At 39.2% G+C, this 22,136-nt stretch overlaps 3 protein-coding genes across 3 annotated transcripts; 1 reads left to right on the forward strand and 2 right to left on the reverse strand.

Annotated features, from left to right (window-relative positions):
- Positions 1-682: 682 nt before the first annotated feature.
- sxc (O-linked N-acetylglucosamine (GlcNAc) transferase sxc) lies at positions 683-14,932 on the reverse strand. Its single transcript, XM_043430641.1, has 12 exons — positions 14,414-14,932; positions 14,178-14,328; positions 13,533-13,776; positions 13,138-13,206; positions 8,994-9,190; positions 6,854-6,943; positions 6,450-6,630; positions 5,289-5,891; positions 4,479-4,993; positions 3,294-3,747; positions 2,433-2,809; positions 683-1,503 (listed from the first exon to the last, which is right to left on the reverse strand). Exons 1-12 carry the CDS (start codon positions 14,541-14,543, stop codon positions 1,299-1,301), a joined length of 3,216 nt encoding a protein of 1,071 aa, XP_043286576.1. The 5' UTR covers positions 14,544-14,932; the 3' UTR covers positions 683-1,298.
- A 599-nt stretch (positions 14,933-15,531) lies between these two features.
- On the forward strand, positions 15,532-16,995 carry awd (nucleoside diphosphate kinase). Its single transcript, XM_043430644.1, has 3 exons — positions 15,532-15,764; positions 15,891-15,992; positions 16,583-16,995. The coding sequence occupies exons 1-3, from the start codon at positions 15,639-15,641 to the stop codon at positions 16,820-16,822; spliced, it is 468 nt and encodes a 155-aa protein (XP_043286579.1). The 5' UTR covers positions 15,532-15,638; the 3' UTR covers positions 16,823-16,995.
- sca (scabrous) lies at positions 16,992-22,051 on the reverse strand. The gene is made up of 3 exons (XM_043430643.1): positions 21,272-22,051; positions 20,810-21,152; positions 16,992-19,214 (listed from the first exon to the last, which is right to left on the reverse strand). The coding sequence occupies exons 1-3, from the start codon at positions 21,553-21,555 to the stop codon at positions 17,898-17,900; spliced, it is 1,944 nt and encodes a 647-aa protein (XP_043286578.1). The 5' UTR covers positions 21,556-22,051; the 3' UTR covers positions 16,992-17,897.
- Between the last annotated feature and the right edge of the window lie 85 nt (positions 22,052-22,136).

Raw genomic sequence — 22,136 nt, forward strand, 5'->3', positions numbered from 1 at the left:
AAATTTTTCAGTAAAATTTTATATGAAATTAGCGAAGCTTCAGTCAATTTTTGTTTTCTTTAATCGTGTGCTGCTTTTACGGAAGCTCCAAACAGCTTTTTCATGAGTAAATTTGGTGTTGGGGTTTGAGAATTTCAATCGAAATGTGTTGAAGAATTGCAAGTGCTTTTTTGAACTTTCTAGCCAAGTGCATGCACAATTTTCTTTTGTCAACTAATTTCAACGCCGAGTGCTTTGGAATCTCGGGAAAGTTACGTGACGTCCTCGTCGAAGAGCATCTCAGGCTCATCGAATTTGACTAATTAACTTAGCCTACAAACTTCGATTTTCTCGAGAGACTAAATCGCTCGTGTGCCCAATGAAAGTTTCGCAAATAATCGTGAGTAGCAATCAAAACCCGTTAGCTTTTTATAGGAATAATTAAATTCTATTGGGATTCGTCTTGAAGTTGATGGTCGTATTTTTATCGGTGAATCTTGAGGAGCACGCTATAAAACTTCACCAAGTTCTCCCAGGGGCCAAGACGAGAGCGAGAGAGAGTAGGGGATGAAAAAAGCAGCATCGACCCAGTTTCTCATTAGGCTGTTGAATCGATACTATAGTCAGAAAGTTGGGGGGAGGTTTTAGTAGCGGCGCAAGCGCCGATCGTTGATTCCGTCGTCTCCAGTCCGAAAAAACAATATTTATACATATTCGTCCTTTATTTTTCTGTTTTTCGTCGTTTCTCTCAATACGTCAATCGATATCGCGCTATACGAGCAAAAGTAAACTAGTACGCTACACATGTGTGTTTTTTGTTCTCCATATCCTTGCACGCAATCGCGGTGTTGTTTTCTTGTTTTTTTTTCTCTCTCATTAAATTAATACCGCAGATCGCCTCGTATCGTATAAGTAATAATCAACCGCGTCATTTGCTTCTTTCCTTTTTCTTTTTTACTTATTTACAATTGTAGTGTCCTTAACGGTTGAATGAGAAATTCCCTCCGGGAATCGAGACTGTGAAGGAAAAAGAGAAAGAGAAAAAGGGAGCTACGAGCTACGATTGTTTTTCTCGAAATGTTCGGATTAAGTGAAAAATAGAGGAAAAAAGTGTTGAGAAATAATAATTAACATTAGTCGACGTACGCGTCTAGAGGCTAGGAACAATGTCATCATAGTTGTAACGTTTTTTTTCCTTCCCCCGAGACCGTAAATATATGTAAAGCCTATTACACATATTTATTCATTCATCCCACAGCAATGCGTGTGCTTCTTCCGCCATTATTTTTTTGTCACTTGTTTCGTTTCTTAATTCATCTTTAAGGCGCCGTCGTCGTCGGCTGCTTCTGAGATTCAATTATCATCGGCTTGTCAATCGCTGCCAAATGATCCGGCTTTTCACCCCGCGCAAAACGCTCCCACATCTTCTTGTACAACATCTCCATTCCTGCCGCATACATTTTACAGTTGAACAATGGACTGTCCGATCGAGCCTTCCAAACTTTGGCGCGTATGGCTTTGAGACTGTGGAAAAATTTTAAATATTGCTTAATTAGTATGAAATTCCTATTTCTCGATTCAACTACATCATTCGAAATCAGTTGCATAACTCTTCATTGAAATAACCATCATTATTGAATGTGAAGTTAACGTGAACTGGAAAAATCTGCCACGGGACATTGAATCGATAATTGACTACAATTCAATTAAGAAAATGAGATTAATGCTGGATTCTTGGATACAAATTTAATTTGAGTGTGAAGAATCTTGAAAACGTAATTAGTGGAATGATTAAAGCAATATTGAGCAATTTAGTGCTCAGATAATAGCTGTTTATTGAGCGTTGAATAGATTGAACTTTTCAGTACTTGAGAATTCTTTTAATGACCTCATTTAATCAAATGGCTAACAGCGCTGGATTGATCTGAATAGTCTGATGGTAAATCGAATTTATAAGTTTGTTTCGATTTAAAAAACTAGTAAATTATCGAAAGTTACATAAAATTGGTTATTTTTATGTCAATTCGTCAAGTATTTTAAAATTTTAAGTGAAAAAAATGAAAATGATTTTGAAAAAATATAACAATCGTAACATATTAGGAGTTTTGTCAAATAAGTTGAAACGCTTATTTTCAAAGATTGAGCTTTTTAAAAATAAAAACGGAAAAAAATATCCGAATTATTAAAATTTACCGACATTAAATTAAATACATTGGAGTGCAGTACCAGTTCCAAGAAAATTGCATTTCTCGAAGTACAAAGGGGACGAAACGTCGGAAAAATTGAATGATCAAGATTTACAGAAAAATAATTATAAAATTTATGAAAACGGAGCACCCTTTTTTCGATAATAATATTTTATAAAACGAAAAGGAAGGAAAATGTTCACGATATTGAATTAAGCGGGATTGACTGCAAAAATGAATAAATTGAATGAAAATAGATCAACGTACTATTCCCGGTCAGTCCCAAGACGAATGGCAATGTCTTGATACTCGTGACGAGTACGAGCAACCAATTCTGGGCAACCAAGAGTATTGAGTTGACTGGCAGCGACCCGAGATGCGAGAGTTTCGCCCGGTAAAGTAACGACCGGTGTGCCGGTCCATAGCACATCCATACTCGTTGTGTGACCATTACACAGCGGAGTATCCAAGCAAACGTCCGCGAGTTGACCGCGTCTGACATGTTCTTCTTTTGCCGCTACGTTACTGAACAGAATTCGACCCGGTGAAAGTCCGAGTTGCTGTGCGGTTGCCTGTAAATTTGGTTCACCAACTGCCGGAAACCTCAACAGCCAAAGAACCGAATTTGGGACGTGCTTTAGAATCTGTAATTTCAAATCAAATCTTCACTTTATTACTTGCAATCTTGAATTCTAATTTCTCACTCTTTCGGTATGTTTCAAAAATTTGAAGTTAAAATATTACACGGTTTTCAGTAATTCCAATTCAATAAAATATAAAAGCAGACTTAATATTCAATGCTACACTTATTTCTTTTGCCATAGTAGCAACAGAAAATCCAGTTTTTGTGTCGAATGACATAAAATCAGAAAAAGCGTGGGAAGTCTAAAAATGTCTGATTTTTTCAAGTACTCGAGAGATTTTTTGAATTTTACATAATTCAGTTTCAATGAAAATATAATATAAATTGTAAATTGGCTTCAAACTTTTTTCCAATTGTTGATCAGACCCGATACTCTAATAATATTCTGAATTTTACTAGAGAAAATGGTGTACAGCATTTCGACGAATTCTCCAGTATCATTTGTAACACCGCAAAGAAATTTGTATGAATAATGTTCGACTCACATGTGCCCACATGTGCAAGGTGAGAGGATCGATTTTGTATAATTGATTGAAATTGCAATAAACAACTGCATCTTCGGGCAATCCGTATTGTTGCCTCGTCGTAATGACAATATTTTGTGGAACCTCTTCACCCGTAGCAGTTTTTGTATTGACCGGTGTCGAGGCCATTCCGTTTTGTACGACAACGCCATTTACCGACATTTGACATTGACCGGAAGCGATCATCGTTTCGATGGGTGTGGTTGTCGGAAGTTCGGCAACTTTGAGGGAAATCTCGACCGGTTTGTTCTTCGAATCGGCAACGACAATCTCACGAATTTCTTTGACCATTGTGTTTTCTATCATGGGTGAGAGATCTGTCGCGTTAATAACGGCAACGTTGTCTGCAACCTTGCCCTTGATGCTCAATTTATCCGTGAGAATAAGGCGTTCTTTCAAGTGTGGGAACATTTGGCTGGTGAATAAAGAATAGAGAAAATTAGTGACTCGTCCAAGGAAATATCAATGGATTAATGTCACTACACTTTAATAATAATCCATTTTTTAATGAAGAAAAAAAAACTTGAAGCAGTTGCAGCAAGTTCACTCAGACGTGAAGACGGTGCCAAAATGTCAGAAAAACAAAAAATTAAAAAAAAACATTGATACGTACTATGAATATAACAGTTCAAAGGATGAATCAACGAATGAAGAAAGTAAACCGCAAGAATGAACAAAAAATGCATAACGATGATAAAGGAATGGGCAAAACAAATAAAAATCGCACGAACAAAAATAAAGTAGTCAAAATATCAGCAGAACAAAAGAACAGCTGCGGTTATGCGGTCGGTTTACGGCTTTGAGGATCTCGCACAGCCAGTACTTGGATGTGCGACTGTTATGACGTCCGTCGACTCGGTATCGATCGCTGTCCTTTTTTTCTACTTTCCAAATCAATACTTTATTGAAGAGCGATGAAAATAACTTATAAAAACTTTCGAATGAAGAAAATCCTCGTGAATAAACAAAAGCCTTCGGAATAAAATTATTTTGGAATTTTTAAAACATTAAAGATGGCTTTTATAAAAAACAAAACTTCTGCATTAGAAAGCGATCATGAAGATAAACGAAAAATGAGAAAAACTATAAACAGAACTTGATAATGAAAAAGATACTAGAAGCGGAAATGGCGAAGAGAAAACGTACCGATGATCGCCGATGAAATATGTGTTTGGCATGTAAGCGAGTTTCTCGCTGTATTGTGGTGCTAACTCAAGAGGCGAAGTGACCTCGTCAGTAATAAGATAATCCATGAAACTGGCGCCGGAAGTGCCGGGGTATCCGAGCCACATGACCTGAACAGGCGCGGGCCTGAGGGCGAATATTTCATTCCTTGCTCCCTTCGTGTAACCGTTCATATTGACCAATATGTGAATCCCGTCGGAATTAATACGATCAGCAGCTTTTCCATTACAAGGAATTTGTGATAAGTCAATAAAATGTTCGGCTTCGCGAGCTATTTTCGAACGGAAATTCGTTCCGTCGTCGGTACTGAGAGCATAACAAAAAATTTCGACGTTTCCCTTTTCGTGAAGACCAGGAATCGATTGCATCAAATGACTCGTTGGATGATTTCCGAAATCTGATGATACGTAACCGATTTTTAGTCTTGTGCCGATTTCTCGAGGATACTTGTACGGCTGTTTGTGCAATACGTGAATCTGCGAAAGAATAACAAGAAAAATATAACTCAATAGTGAAGAACAAGAAAAAACAAAATTTCAAAACAATTTTCAGGATTCATGAACGATGTATCATAAATAAACGAACAATTTTCATACTACAACGTTTGTATGATGTCAAAAAACATTAATGTTCAACTCGAATTTTGAATATTTACATGTGACATGTGCAGATATCATAAACGCATACTTCAAATTACGATTTTCGAATAGTGATATCATGAAAAAATATCAATAGACCAGGAAATGCAAATTTGAGTGGGGATTTCCTCACCTTTTCGATACAGAGATTGGCGTGACGTGCAGCGATCGCTTTACGAAAATCGTGAGAAAGTGGATAAAGCATCGAATGATGTGGATGCACGCTGGGTAACCTGTTTTTATCTAGTTGTTCGGCAACGATAGAAACGAGTTTCTTCATACGAGCCTCGTAGTCGGTCCAATCGCAGGCGATCTGTAGGCAGTGAGCGAGGTTGCAATAAGCGTCTGGAAAATCGGGCTTGAGTTTTAGGGCCGTTCTGTAAGATTGTATGGCCTCGGGAATGTTTCCCGAATCTTTGTGGATCGAGGCGAGATTGGAATGAGCATCGGCGAACGCTGGATTGATCTGAATCGCTCTCGTGTAACATTGCAACGCGCCCTGAATATCTTGCATCTCTTTAAGCGTGTTGCCCATGTTCGAGTACGCATCAGCGAACGTCGGCTGAATCCTTATCGCCTCTTTATAATGCATCAGTGCCTCGTTAAGTTTTCCTTGCTGTTGTAATACCGACGCGAGGTTACTATGCGCCGCTGCAAATTCCGGAAACACTTCGAGCGCCTTCAAATAGAGCCTCGTTGCTTCCTCGATGTAGCCCTGTTCTCGTTTTATATTTGCCTAGAAACAATTCATTGTTCAATAGTTAATTTGACTTTGTAACCACGCACTTTCAATCTAGCTCTATATTTGTACTGAAAAACTGATTTTTTCCTTTTTTTCGATGGTTTTCTCGTTTTTATCAAATATTTGCGGTTCTCCGACCTTTTTAACGACTCAAAAAAATCTTCAACATTCCGATAACAAACGATAAAAGGATCGTACACGTTATAAAATATGAGAATACTTCTCTTTCTTATTACTTCGAGAATTTTTATGTTTACAGTTTTCATCATCAAATTTTAAGCGAATGAGACTTTATCTTAGAGTAAACCACCAAATCGGCGGCCCCCAGCCACTAGTCGGATTCTGCCTATTCTTTTTAGGAGTAGAATATTCTTTGTTGCGGGGGTCACGTGAAAAAAAAAAAAATCAAATCGTTAAGGTCTAAGATCAACCTACCCGCGACGTTAACCGCAGAAGTGTATTCTCGGGTCTGAAGGACCCGGAAAAAGCTCAAGAAGCTCAAAAATACCATCTCAAATTTCTTCTTTTCAACGTTTTAGTGAATATGCTTACGAGATTGTTGAGTGAATCGGCATGAGTCGGGCAGAGCCGAAGAGCGGTGTTGTAACACTCTTCGGCTTCCACCACCTGACCCTTTTCCTTGAGCGCATTCGCCAAATTGCAATAGGCATCAGGGAAGTTGGGTTGTAGTTCGATCGCTCGGCGATACGTATCGATCGCCAAATCGATGAGCCTTTACAAAGTAAAACAACATTTTAAATCGTTCCAAGTCTCATAATGAAGAAGTAATGATTGTAAAAAATGTTCACTATCTAAAATCTAATTTCCAAATGTTCCAGCATAAATTCTGACTTATTTATATAACTGAACATAAAAATATAAAATTTTAAACTCAAACATTCAAACTTCAAAAAATATTGTAAAATTTGTAGCTTATTCAAACGCATAATACTGACCCCTGTTCATAATACACGCAAGCCAAATTTCCGTGAACGACTGCATTGTTGGGACTGAGATTAAGAGCTCTGAGGTAAGCTGCAACCGCTCTGTAATCATAAAAATTATCATTAGGAACATAAATAAACAAAGTTTAGTGCACACTGACGTACAAGAGTTTCATTAACTCTTAGGGCCTTGGGATAAATCTATAACGCAAGACAGTTTTTCAATATAAAATATAAATTAGTCTATGACGCGTGCATGGTATCTCCTGTTAAAGTGGTTGTTTTTGTATCGAAGGATAAACCTTTTGATCCACGATATAATCCAGGCGACACATCCGGGTGGTGCGGGTCGAGCTATGGTACTTTCTAACTGGAGTCGAAAGGAGGGTGCGACAGTGCTGGAGGGTGATATCACGGTGTAAACGATAACGCATTGGTACTCCATTCCTCCTTATCCATGCTTGGCAAAGACCCCCTCCTCCCAGAGGATCAGCCCACGAAAATTCAACGCGACGATATTTTCATCGACTTACGAAACAGTTATTTATCTTCTATTACCTTCGACAACGAGTGTGGAAGGATTTATAGGAACAAGGATTAAACGTGCGAGATACAAACACGAAATATTACACGTTCAAGGTCCCAAATGGCTGGGTTGCGCCTCGTTTTTTTCTCCGTTTGACGACGCAATTATTCGAGTGCGATAATCGCACGGACTTCATCGGCAACGACGCACTCGTTGCTGCTCAATTCTCTCGGGAAAAGCATCCCTTCCGCCATAATTGACTTTATTCATTGACTGTACGGTTATTACTCAATTTTATTCACAGCAAATATACTTTCTAATATTTCATTTGACATTTATTTGTTATTTAATTAGACAAATTTTAATAATTAAGCGTGTTTTCCGCGAAATTATTGGTCTACCCTTCCGGGCCACCTCTAGATAAATGAGACAAGAGAATTTTAGAGATTAGGAAGGACGAGATAAAAATATGGGGGCTCGATAAAGTGAATGAAAAAAGTGAGAGGGTGGAAGAGAGAGAGAGAGAGAGAGAAGGTTCAGAAGGACGAATCGTGGAAAGTTAGAAGAATGGACGAGGTGTTCCTGAGGCTACGAACTAAACTACTGGCTCGCTCGGCGCCGGGGACTCTCCCCCCGCGGCAGTCCTGACGATAGTGGCCACCCTTTCATCGCTCTGGCGCCGACGCTGTGCCTTCTTCTTCACTCCCTCCTTCACTGTTACCAGGACTCTCGAGCTCCCTCTTCCTCTCTCACGCGCATTCTCCAATTCAACCAATTCTCGCCGTATACGCAATTTATCAAACTTTTTAGCTCCGGATTATCCAGGCACAGAGTTACATCCAGCGAGATTATTATTATCGAGGAAGATTTAAAACCCAAGCCTCCATATTGCTAACGATTATTCCGCAACACGCAACTTTTAATTACTTTCTTTTACTCAAAGAGAATTTATGCACGGATTACTTTGATTGACGTATTAAATCGTTTGTATTCGGAGCTCGATGAAACGGGAATCTTTATAATTTCGATAATGGTTTGAATTGAATACAAATCCGATAAATTCTCCCTTTAAAAATGACCTCCAAACGTTTGGGATTTGATATCGATTCGCGGGTAAATCGAACCGTCAATTTATGACAACTTCCGAAAATTCAGTTTCTAATGACTATTCGATGGCGTACCATATATTTTGATCGAAAGGTCCATATTGAAAAATTTTCATGAAAATGGAACATTTCGAAAATATTTATGAAAAATTCTCGTTTCGAGAATTTTGTAAACACAAACAATCCGAGTAAAATTTATATTGGGTATAAAATCATGTGAAAATGTTTTAAGGCGATTTTTCAATGCTTATTATTTCAAAGAAAAACAGGAAGAACACCGCAGTGTCTCTTATCGCAGTTCCGGACGCGAGATCCGAAAAAACTTGTCGTCAAGACGATATTTTGGTCCTACGGTACGAACAAGGGATCAATAGAATAACGAAAGGGCGTAGTCTCGAGAGGACTAATACGCGCCGAATCCCACTCATAGTGCGAAGAGAGTAGGCGTGCAGAAAGAAAGAAAGAAAGAAAGAAAATAAGTGAATAGAAAACAAATCGATAGAGAGCAAGGTCAACTTACCGATCAAAGATGCGAGCCTCTTTGAGAACATTGCCAAGATTGATGTAAGCATCAAGGAAGTTAGGATCTAGGGCGACAGCTTTTTCAAAATGATGAATCGCCAGCCATATTTCACCCTGGGCATTAAATACGCATCCAAGATTGCTCCATGCGACCGCAAAGTCCGGTCGTGTTTCGATGGCCTTGAGATAGCAAGCCTGGAGGAGTCCAAATTAAAGTTTCGTTTCATTAAAATCAAGGATTGTTCGCGAACCACGATATTAAGAAGGGAGATAGAGAAAGAGAAACATTTTAACGCACGCGCTCGCGCTCGCGCCGCGCAGATGGCCCTCCGTCTCTCTCCGTTTGCTCTGTCGCGCCGCAACGCGCACAGTTCTATTTTTTCTTCTTCCTTTTGCCTCTGGCCACCTGCTCGTCGATCGAAGAGTTTCGGTTCGACTCAAAAAAAAATAAAGCACTTTTTTTATTGAGCCTGTAAAACTCTCCAATGACGAGCAGTGCGAGACAACACGCATGTAGGAACGATTTTGAAGTTTGCGCTTGCAAAATACAACGAAATTTTATTTTTTATTTCAACTTTACTGTGAATTGCCAATTTTTTGAAATGCTTTTTTTAAAAAAAGTCTCTGGACCACTGATTCACAAAAGGCGAGAAATTAGTAAAAAAAATCAGTTTTTTTTTTCGTTGCATTCCGAAGACAAAGTTCAAATTCGTTTTTCGTTTTCATATAATTCTTTTCCTCGTACTCTCCCGAGTGAAGAAACACATTATTTTCACATAATGGTGCCTCGGATGAAATTGTCAAGAAAAAAGATTGCCGAACGTGGAAAAAAAGTATCGAGAGTTAAAATTGTTGACACATTTCGTCAAGGTTTCTTCGTCGCGAAATCGAGATTGAAAATTTGACACTTTTTATCGACGTAAGGCAGAGGATATGCGAGCGAGGAATCGATCAAACGATACGCGCAAGGAGCGTCACGATAGAAGGGTCGACGATCGATTGGAATGCGTCCAGCCTCATTAGTCGAACCTTCGCAACGACCCAAGAACTCAATTTAACATTGCACTCGTTACAAACGTGTTTTGCCTTTACTTTTTATAAATGCGACTGCGTGACGCTCCCGTGAGATAAATCAGAAGAATGAGAGAGAAAAGAAAATGAGCGAATGAGGGAGCGAGATGAACACCAAAAGAAACAAACAACCCAAACGAAAAAAATATGGACGAGTGATCGCGCGTTTCGAGAGGAGGGCCGCAGTCGCGATCGTAAAATCCATACCTAAAAATTAAATAAAACAGATTTATATAATTTGGTTTTTTTCTTAACATTCGGCCGGTCTCTGAAGGGGTTTGAGGCTCAGGAATTCGTTGCAAACTACATGTATGCATGACTGCGGGATAAAAATGAAAAAAAAAAAAAAAAATGATTAACAAAGCAACTTTTAAATCGAAATTCCTGAAATATGAAGAAATAATAAAAAAAAAAAAGTCGCAAAAAGCTATAATACGAGGAAAAATTGGTTAATACGGAAATGGAGGATATCGTGGAATTGAAAAAACGAGACCGGCCACGGGAGTTACATTACCTTCGTTTTACCCTTGGGTAAGAAGCTGACGATTAGAACCGGCTCTCGATAAACGCTCTCGTACTAAACTTTTTAGAGAGACTGAGAGACAGAGAGTGTGTGTGTGTGTTACTGAATAACCAGATTCAGAATTTCACCGCATTGACGTAGGAACCGGCGGAAACTGATCAGCAATTGTGCATAGCTCCGAGTTCCCCTCCTAGAGTCGATCATTCCATCCACAACAATAAGACAGCTGCGTTAATCGTTTTTCTTTTTCTTTGAAAAATACAAGCTTTCTCAAACCCACCAAACTTTCTCTCTCTACTAACAAGTTTACCTCATGAGATTCCCCCTTTTAATACATCGCGCTGGTACACAAAATCATCAACAGCCTCTCGAAAACTTTCGTTTCTTTTGCTTACTAATTACCACACTCGTCAGCCACTCTCTGTCCGTATTCTTCTCAATTAGCCTACTATTTTCCTTCTCCGCAAATCATTTGAATTTTGTGAACGTCAGCATCAAAATATGCTCAAGATGAGGATTTTCAAATCTCCAAACACGAGACGAACCTCGATATCAATGTCGATCGACTGATTTTATGCAGTTTTTGCAACGATTTTCCTTCAATTTTTCAATTGGAATTGTCCGTTTTTATTTTCGTGACCTCGAGAACACGTCGATTTGAAAAAAAAAAAAAAAAAAAAAAAAAAAAATGAAGAGAATTTGGGAGATTTTGAGGCGTGGCTGAGCGAGTTGGAAATTGGAAAACGTTTGGTTCATCAGGGAGCGAAGGTCCTTGGGAATGGGTCTTCAAACAAATTTGCAAAAAGCTGTCCCCTCTTGTGTCTCCGCTCAATACTTTCAAACAAACAAATAAATGAAGAAACGAAACAGCGCAATCACAGTCGATTTCATGAAGCTATCAGTTTCCCAAACCTTCTTAACTGACTTTGAAAACGAGACCATTCACTGATAAGAATTCAATTGTGACGTTCATTGTCGAATGTGATTGCCTTGCGATCGCCAGCGCCGCGCTGCAGAGAAGAATTCTTGACGGTTCGTCGATTTTTTTTCTCAGAATGGGAGATTGATTCAGGTATCGATGCCACGGTCAAGAAATCTCGCGCCAGTTTTGCTCGTACGAACAAAACGCAGTGAGAATTGTGAAAGGAGTAGAGAATCTCGCTTTAAAAAAACACAAATTCTGGCTGATCCATTTTTCAGACACAAATATCTTGGCCATTCTCGATTGAAAAAATTGAAATTCAAATTTCACACGAAAAGTCAGTATTGCTCAGAAAATATCAAAACAAAATGATTTTTTAACATTTATAAAAATGTTCTGCTCACAAAAATCGGATTTTCGGCACAAATTTGAGATGCGAATAAAAAAAAATTTAATTTCATTGAGTTTCGCATTCGATTGAGACATCTTTGTGCCAAAAAATGGTAAAACCGAGAAAATATATTTGAAAATGCAAGCGCCTCTCGAATCGGTAAGGAGAAGAAACGGGAAAAGGTTTTTTACGTTGTAAGAGAGCCTTAAGAGGTAGAAAACATTTGCTTTCGCGCGCTCGCGCTGCTGATGTTGCTCCGGTGGCTGCGTCGGCTCCGAATCCTTTTTTTATTCCGCGGCGTTGATCCCGTTATTTTCCTACGAGGATTTTCTAACGGAAGAGAGTAAAAAAATATACACAGATCTTGAGAGATGTTCCATCGTCCTACAGTAAAAACAAAACGATAAACGAGGGGAAAAACAAGAGAATAATATTCGAATTGTAGGAGCGAATAGGATCAATCGCCGCGGAAAACGCGCTGCTGCTCGTTCGCACGAGCTTTATGTACACAAAAAACGTGTTGGGAATGAAAAGTGAGAAAGTTTGAGTAAAATGATGTTGAAGTTTGCAACGTTGGATCAAATCGAAATTTTTATCTGGTTATTCACCGATTGAAAACATTTCTACAAGTTTAGACTCTGAAAATTAGTCAAAATTTCAATTTTTTATATTTTTGAAGTCATTTAATGATTTTAACAAAAAAAATCATATTACGAGACAAATTTGAATAATGGGTTATCATGAAAATACAAAAAATGCTCGATTCTCATTACATCCTAACAATGAACACTTCAATACCATCGCGAAACAAGTGTGGAGGATTATAAACGAGAGAAAAGAGAGAGAAAGTGAAAAAGTATAAAAGGAAATGTGTAAGGGTCGCGCAATAAGAGGGGACAGCTTTTTCGTGCATGCGCGATTTAATGGCATTCGCGCAATGAATTCCCTCGGACCGACGCCTCGCGCTTGTGGTAAGCACGACGCGGTACGTTTTTGGATTAGTAATTACCAACGACAGACGTCTTCGCACAAAAACAACATTTCGACGGTCTCCTTCGACTGTTTTCTCTCTGTTTCGTTAACTTTTGTAATTTTCTGTCCAACTGCAAGTCGTCTACGTAATTTGCCGCGTCACGTATTTATTAATCCATAATGTACTATCATTCATTGTCATTTCGCAGTGAATTTCACGCTGCGATACTTTAATACAACCTCCGTCGCTTTATCGCTCGTACCTTTGCTTCGTCCAATCTTGCCAGCGCTTTCAGAAGATTACCCAGATCGCTCCTTACGCAATAGAGATCCTGGAGAAAAAAACAAAAAATATTGTTCATTAGACCCATTGAAGAATTCAAAAAAAAAAAAATTCATTCGATTCTCAAGAATTCATTTTCTATTATTAATTTTTCAAAAATCGTTCTATTGAATTGACCAGAATCTCAAAAAATTGCAAATTTTTTAATGAAGAGGTTTCATTGCCATTTTTTAGAAACTTTTCATCCTTCCACTGAATGTTTACTGAATGCGACTACAATATTCGCTATCCTCATTGTTTTTGAAAACTGATTGAACATCCATTTGACAAATGAAAATTTAGTTAGCCGTAGAAAAGTTCTTTTCAAAAACTTGCAGGATTATATTGAAGAGCTGTGACATAAGCTTGGACTGCCTGTTCCATGTCCCCGGCAGCTACCAAAGCAGCTGCCAAATTTATGTATCCGTCAATGAAATCTGGTTTTAGCCTGACCGCATGTCGATAATTCTCCAGGGCTTCCTGAAGCTGTCCTCGCTCCTTGTAAACGTTGCCCAAATTACTGTATGCTTCAGCCAATAAGGGATTCTGTTTTATCGCTAATCCGCTGTAATGCGCCGATCTGAATGCAAAAGAAAAATTATTCATTCAAACTGTACACAGAGAACCAAAAATCGTAATAGAAATGTTGAAAATATGACTAGTGCAGTTGCCAACAACTTCAGGATAATAATTTGAAAAAAAAAACAATGGAAAATATGAAGATGAAATAATATTAATACATCAAAAAACAATTTTTCTGTGGCAAGCAATAATTTACTTGTTTCAAATATATTTTCAAAGACTAAAATCGAGAACAAGAACAAAGAAAACACAAGAAAAATAAAGATTCGCAGCACTGTCGGCAAATGCTGTATATCTGAACTCAAATTTATTTCCCAATTTTCCAAAAATTTTGTGGCAAAGTGCAAAAAACGATTGAAAATAAGGATTAAAGAAAGACAGAATGTATAATCAGCTTACTTTTCAAGTCTGCGGCATTGGAAATGTATAGAAGATAGAAGTAATAAAACTCCAGTGTTAGTTGTTTCCTGCCTCCAGAGTTGCATGCAGTGACGTTCTGCATTTTCATAATCGCCTGCTTGATATTCTCTGTGAGCCAATTCCAAAAGTCCTGGAATTAGTAAGAGATTCATCGGATTATCGAGTGTTCAACGTACGTGTAAAAAAAATGTGTGTGTGTGTGTGAATCTGCGTACCAACGGTGGACACGCTGGACAGCTGCTGTATTTCATTCATTTTAAGGATAACACCAGCAGCAGCGGCTGCACCACCGGCTGCGGCTGTGGTGATTTGTTGATGTCCTTGTGGCTGCGACGACTGCATCATCGGGAATTCGTTTGTTTCACTTTTTTTTTCAACACCGAATTTTGCCCGTTATCGCGTGAATGATGGACGACGATGACGCGACCAAACACACACGCACAATGTTTATATATATATATACTTGAAAGAGCTTTGTACGTATATACCGTAATATATATAGATATATATGTATAGTCAATGCGGAAACTTTCCAGTCCGAAATACTCGTCGACGTTCACAAACCAATGTTAGTTTGACACAAAACTCATTCGTTATTAGTAAAGTGAACAAAATAATATGAACTACGTTAATAATCACTATAAATGCTCTGAGAACAAAGCACGTCTTTGTGTCAATTTTATTTTCACCTCAAACTGGAGGAACGCGATGTCTCGACCAGCGCCATTTTGAAGTGACGATCGTGACGATCAGTAATCGCCAGAGAAGGAAGATCATCCCCTCTTCTTTTTCACCCTCCCCTTGACCTCTTGTGTTGGTTACCGCCGTTACCACCGAATGCGCGCGATCTTTTTCGTAACAATACCCTTTTTGCTCAATTTGCAAAAACCCCTCGTAATGGCGAATAGTAGAAATTTTATTCATAGGGTTGCAAAACGTAAATAAGTGGGATACTCAGGGTTCTTTTTATGCACTGATAAGAGTAGAATCTCAAAGCCGAGTATTTTTGTCGATAAGGCCACAATATAGTAGCTTTTGTAAATCTGGGTTCGAGATTAGCTGCTTCGAGAAAATGCGGGAAATTTGAAATCGACAATTGAAAAAAAAGTTTCATACCGATGAAATATTATTTCTGACCTTTATATCAAAGAACATAGACCTTGGGGGTCTTGATAATTGGGTAGAGAAAATAAATCTCCTTTATTGGATCACTAAGAGCTTACGTCCCTTCTCATTGAGAACGGATTGCCCTTCGCTTCTTTGTATACATATATATTTATATGTGATCAGACACGTATGCGCGTGACCGACGCTACTCGTGCCTCGCCGTTTCCGTCTCGTGTCTCATTTCCTCGAGTCCTGCCAAGTCGTTCGCAACTGCCACCGGCTCCTTTAGAAATTTTTTATTACATTGTTAATTCGTTAGAATTTTAATACAATATGGCGAACACTGAACGTACTTTTATTATGATCAAGCCTGATGGCGTTCAACGCGGGCTCGTTGGTAAAATAATCCAACGCTTCGAGGAAAAAGGCTTCAAACTCGTCGCCATGAAAATGACTGTGGTTAGTTAACGAGTTTTTCTCTTTCCTGGGTACAAAAGTCAGGAGCTTCGAATCACGTGGCTCCTTTTTTTTATTATTTTTCATAATTTCTTTACATAAATTATTAATTTTCCTCCTTTTTTATAGGCTTCAGAGGAGCTACTGAAAAAACATTATGCCGATTTGGCATCTCGTCCGTTCTTCCCTGGTCTCGTCAAGTACATGAGCACCGGTCCAGTCGTTCCAATGGTAAGATCGAAGATTCCAACAATGAAAGAAGCAAAATTCCTATCGTTACGAAAATCTTATTGCTTTTCCATCAGCTATACCTCAACGATCAAATTTCTATGAATGTATACCAGGTTTTCTTTTGTTTCGTATCCTTATGGACAACCATCCATCAAAACTCAAAAACTTGAATTAAGAGAAAAATTCGTTATGACATAATCGTAACGGTAAAAAAAACTCAAACAAGCAAAAACAAAGCCATCCATCGAAACGCAAAAATGTGAATATAAAAAAAAAGTTTTTTCCTATAATATAATAGTAATGGTAAAAAAATTTGATCAAAACAAAACAACGAATTCATTTTTGATTATTTTAACAAAACCTCCATAAACTTCTACCAAACTCCATTATTACAAATGTTTGCTGTAATCTTGAATATTAATAACTCTACATTCGTAATGCAGTTTGATTGTACACTATATTTCCAATTTCCATAAAATTAACTAAGTGTGATGAAACAGCATTTGATGGAGAACAGATGATGAATACTCCTCAGGAGATTAATTTGAAATAAAATCACTCATGGAAATGGTTATTTTCGTATGATCCAGGTCTGGGAGGGTCTCAATGCAGTAAAAACTGGACGAGTGATGTTGGGTGAGACCGACCCGAAAGATTCTAAGCCTGGCACAATTCGTGGAGACTACTGTATTCAGATTGGTCGCAACATCATCCACGGTTCGGATTCTGTGGAGGCAGCAAACAAGGAAATCAACCTGTGGTTCGGTGACAAGGAGCAGAAAGAACTTTTCGATTGGTCTTCGTGGGCAGAGAAATGGATCTACGAGTGATGTGATAATTTGCAAAAGTCATGTTTTTTACTAAGGACGAGAAGAGTTAAAAATGGAGAAAAAAATATTCAATAGCAGACTGATAAAACGTTGATTGGCCTTAGCAATGTTTTAACTACAAGAACTGTACGGGTGCTGAGAGAAAAAAATAAAAATGCGACAAAAAAACTTCATTTTTTCAAGATTCTACGAATATTATTCTTTCCTCTTTTATATAGTACATTCATAGTATAATATTTTTACAGGTGCATTAGCCGCAATCTACAAAATTTCTAGTTTTCATATATTTTTATTTGTTTTTATGTACAAAAGAGGAGACTAAGGATCCTCTGAGAGCGGCGATATGTTAATTCTTTGGTTCAGCTTGGACGAGCCTTATTGGTCTATGTTTATATATATTAGTGTATGAGCATATATATGTAGCTAACGAAATGTGAGTAGCGTTAAAACCAGAGTTAGAACCTGATCTATCTAGTGAATTCAAGTTATAACTGAATTTTTTTACAGATGCAAGTTTCACTTGATCGTCGTTCAGTCAAATCTCGATTTCACTGGTTTCTGCTAGATCCGACAAAGTTTTTTATCCATTTCCAGTTTTATCTGATCAGAACTACAATTGGACTGAATAATTTATGTGAAATCTGGTAATATCGAGATAAGTGATTCCAAAAACGTCGGAAGATCCTTTCGGTTTTTCCTTAATCGTGTTAATGTCAGTTTTACTCTAAACAAAACTGGATTTTCCGAAAACCAAAGCCACCATTTTCGAAATCAGTCATTCTAGAAGCAAAAAATCGATTTTTCTTTGTGCCCACGATCTCGATCATACAGAAAAATCGACTTTCCGCAGATTTTTTTGAGAAAATTGTGGTTTTGGTTGGTACCGTTTGAAATAGCGAATTTCGACTGAAGAGTTTTTCGTTGATAATAGATTCCGACAGCAGAAAGAATACGAATTTTGATTATGTCGAGTAAAAACTCGCGTAGACTGGAAAATCTACTAAAAAGTAGATTTTTTTTGGTGAGTTTGAAATTTTCATAACGTTATGGAGAATTTGACAGTACAGTCTGATGATCAGCACTGTTGTTTTCGTTGAATAGACATGACAGCGGATACGACAGCCATCCATTGATTGGTATCAGCTCTGTACCAAGCGAGTCCGAGGGAGTACCGTCCGTTGAGATTGGCATGTTGGCAGTGGCTGAACCACCATCCGCCTCGATAATTAGCTGCGCAATCGGAGCTGCTCGTGTCCATGTCTTTGTCCTTAGCGCTGAAAGCCATTCCATTTTGATAGGAGAAAGCGTCGGTAGCGTTTCCGGAATAGCCCGAAACGGTCATTCGATATCCAGTTTCGTCGGAATCGACTCTGAAGTTTTGGTACTCGGCTCGCCAACGGTTGCCATAAATATCGACGAGATCGATGCCCAGCCTCGTACAATTATCGCGAGTAAGTCTGTGTATCGCTTCGTTTCCGAGCCAAAGCTCGTTCAACGGCGAACCGAATCCTTCCGCATACTCGTTCCATTTTCTATCGAAATCAACAGTACCGTCAATTCGGCGGCCTATAACGATCCAACCGCGGCGGCAAGAAACCAGAAGTGGCAAAGCTTGACCTCCCGGTGCGAGCATCGTTAAACCGTCGTGATGCTCCTCGCAGTTCGCAGGCAAAGACTCGATCATCGTTCTGTAATCATCCTCCGCTCGTTCTAACTCCTTTGTTATTCCGCTCGCTCCCTCGAGCCCGATCAACGATGAAGATGCTTCGAGATTTCGTGTTCTCGTTACGTTTACCAAAGAAGATTTCAGGCTTGTTATCGTGTCCCTTTGAAGATCGCTTTTCTCCTGTAACTTGGACGCACTGACGCTGAGTGCTTGCACGGTTCGGCGCAAATTAACGAGCTCTTCTCTCGTCAGCGACAACTCGGCGTATTTCTTCGCAGCATTCACCTCCAACTTGGAAAGTTCTCGCTTTTCCTCCGACTTGTTGTTCTCGATTTTCTCCTCGATATTCTCCAGCGACTCGTACAAACGAATTATCGATTCTTCAACTTTGCCCACTTTTTCATCTAGCCCTTTGCTCACGTTTTCAACTCGATTCTCCATTATCGATTGGCTCTTCTCCAAATTCAATATTTTCTGCTTCAATTCATCCTGATTCTCGTACACCACTCTCTTCTCAAGAACTCCACGCTTACGTGCCACTATCGAGATTTTACGCTCCAAACTCGCCAAACGCTCGTCCACCCGGTGACCCGCGTGCCTTTGACGGTGATAATCGTTTCCACCCCTTTCGTTTACGCTCTCCGTTATGCGATTGCTGTTCTCCAACGACGAAGACTCCGAATTTTGACACTTGAATGATTTCATCTCAATTTGGACCGTGCTCAGCTGAAACATTTAATTCAACGAATATGTGAGTTCGACTGTTAATTAACACACACCAAAAGTGCATTTTTTCAATTTATTCTCAAGATCACGATTAATCATGATTCCTCAAGAAGGAAAGCCGTTGAACGTTAAGAACTGAATAAATTTAAAAATCAAAATATCTTCTCGACGAAAAAAAAATTGTCCGAGAAATGATTGTTGGAAAGTTCCTGTTGCGTAACAAAAAAAAAAAACTTTTTTGCATAACGAACTATTCGAGTCCAAATGCGAAAAGGAAAGAGCTCAACAAAGTAGAAAATTATTGTTGTAGTCGATGAATAAAAGTAAATTGGATACGGAATTAATGGAATGGAATAAAATTTGTGGTGTGTGTGTCTGTGTGTGTGCGTGTGGTGTGGAGTTGGGAAATAAGATGGAAAGTATAACGTTCGAGCGCATCAACGGTCCCGGTCGAATAAGGGGGACGACAACTCGAGGTCGGGGTGGCAGCTGCTAGCCACCAAAACCGAGAGAGAGAAAGAAAGAATGAAAAAAAAGAGAATTGAGAATAAAAAAAATTGAAGAAAAAGAAAAAAATGAAGGCGCGCACCGCAGGCCGGCTGCCGGCACTCAAGTACCTGGCTGACCGCAGGTGCGCGCTCGACCCTCCTCTCTCTTTCTCTTTCTTCGTCCTCTTGCCCAGCCCTCACACATCCGCAACGATATGAGCATAAAAACAGCGCCTCTTTCCCTCTCGTGTATATACATTCACGAAGCATTCCACGCCAACTTGGTGATCTCTACGCTTGACCCCTCTTGAATTTCGTTTTTTTAACGTAATTTATACACTACTCGAAAAACCATTTGGTTTTATTTTTTTGCAGTCATTTACAAGTCAAAAAATCTTCGTTAGTGGACATTTTCAAGATACGATCGTCGGCCGATTTGATTTTTAAATTAATTGACCAATTCTACGTGCCTCAAGGAATAACTAAAATTAGTGCAGGTCTTTTCTACTCAACCGCTCCTGAATTTTATCTTTGACGTTATTCGTATTCACTGCTCACAGAACCATTTGAATTCGTTCTTTTGCAGCCATGTACGAGCCAAAAAATCTACGGTTCTGAACTATTCTCAGATACGAAACGTTACCAAGTTGATTTTGAATAAAATTTATAAATTCAAAACATGAATGTACGCAAATATTTGCAATCGCATTAATTATACGAATACTCTGCAAAAATTATTCCCGAATTCAGTGTTTTGAAATAAGGAAAAATTTCGTACAGTACGATGAACGAGGGCATCAGATTTTTCATTGATTATTTACATTGTCATTGGCCGTTAATCGATTTAACATTCTAATGAGATTACTGAAATGTTCGATCGCTTTGCTCATTGAAATATACAAAAATATTGTTTTTATGTGCAAAATTTAAATCCTTAATTCACATTCTTCACGTTGACCAATTGAATTCGCGATATCGATTTTCTCAAATGTTTTCAAACAATTTTTTTCGATTTTGTTGAATATTTGAGGTGAGCGGTACAGGAAAAATGCGTGAATGGGAAAGTGAATTTTTATGTGAGGAGTTACGTAAATCGCGAATAATTACCTGACTGGTAACGTCAGCACAAATTCTAGTCAATTGTCCAGCTCGCTCTTTGACAGCAAAAATATCGAGTCGAATAGTGCCAAGGGATGCTTCGATTTTGGCCAGCCGTCCGCCGAGATCCCTAATTCCTCTGCCAACCTGAGCGACATCACCGCGAAGGAGTTCAAGTTCGCTCTGCATTCTGGAGCGTTGAGCAAATTCTTCGCTGGCGTTTCTCGCTCCAAGGACTTCGGCGACCTCGGCTTTGAGCTCGGTAACCGCACTCGCGAGCCATTTGACTTTGAGTCGTTCATTCTTCGCCTCATTGCCGCTTCCGGTGCCGCGAAGGGAGTTTACCTCTTTCCTGTGTAAGCGAGTGGTAAAAAATGCTTTATATTCGAATTCAACGGAGAGTTTGCGAGGAAAATAATTCAGACAGAAAGATGTGTAGGAAAAAGAGAAAAAGTGAATGAAAATAAATACCTTAATTGTTTAACTTGATTCCTGAGGACAGTGAGTTCCGTATTTTTTTCCATAGATTGCTTGAGGCTTTCTTCGAGCGCGTTATAATCCTGTTGTCGGTGATCGATCATCGCGGTCAATTGTTCGCGCACATGTTGAATTGAATTTTTTAATTCAAGAAGCGCAGGGTCGTTGCTGCTGGTAATATCCTCGTGATTAATTCCATGGCTAGGTGAGGCAGCGACAAGGATAAACACGAACGCGAAACACTGAATCACCACCATCACCACAATTGGCCTATTCATAATGGCATCTACGAACGACAACGAAAGCGTATTGCAGTGTAAATAAACGAGAGAATGTACAAAAATATATTTTCGTGAATATTTTCGTAGACGTTCCGCACCGCAAGACTTTCGGATTTAAAATGATGATCGTGAAAAGCAAGTACAGGCTTATATGAACGATTTGGACAAAGGGCGGTGTGGCGCGCGCGCGGGGGAGCGGAGAGAGGGAGAAAAAAATAACGACCAACTGGCGAGGCAAAGAGGCGAGACTCCGGTGTGTATGGAGGGTGGACAGGTGTTTTCAGCACCGGGCCTCGCTCTCCTGCCATCGGGTATAATATCTCGCGCTCGAGCCTATATATTCTCGACGGCAGCCGGCACACGCAGCCGGCTCTTTCTTTTTAGCCTTTCTCTGTGCGTGTGGGTGCTTCAGTGCGTTACTGCCTACCACACGGTCCTTCTTCTTTTCTCCATTTTTCTCTTTCCCTCACGAGCGCAACCACGTTTCGCCGAAAACTCGTTTTTTTACTTTCCTCTCCTTGCTGCTGTTGCTGCTGCTTCGCGTACCTTACGCAGCTGTAACTGCATAGCGAAGAATC

The sequence above is a fragment of the Venturia canescens genome, chromosome 10 (genome assembly GCF_019457755.1).
Source record: "Venturia canescens isolate UGA chromosome 10, ASM1945775v1, whole genome shotgun sequence".
Taxonomy (NCBI): Eukaryota; Metazoa; Arthropoda; class Insecta; order Hymenoptera; family Ichneumonidae; genus Venturia; species Venturia canescens.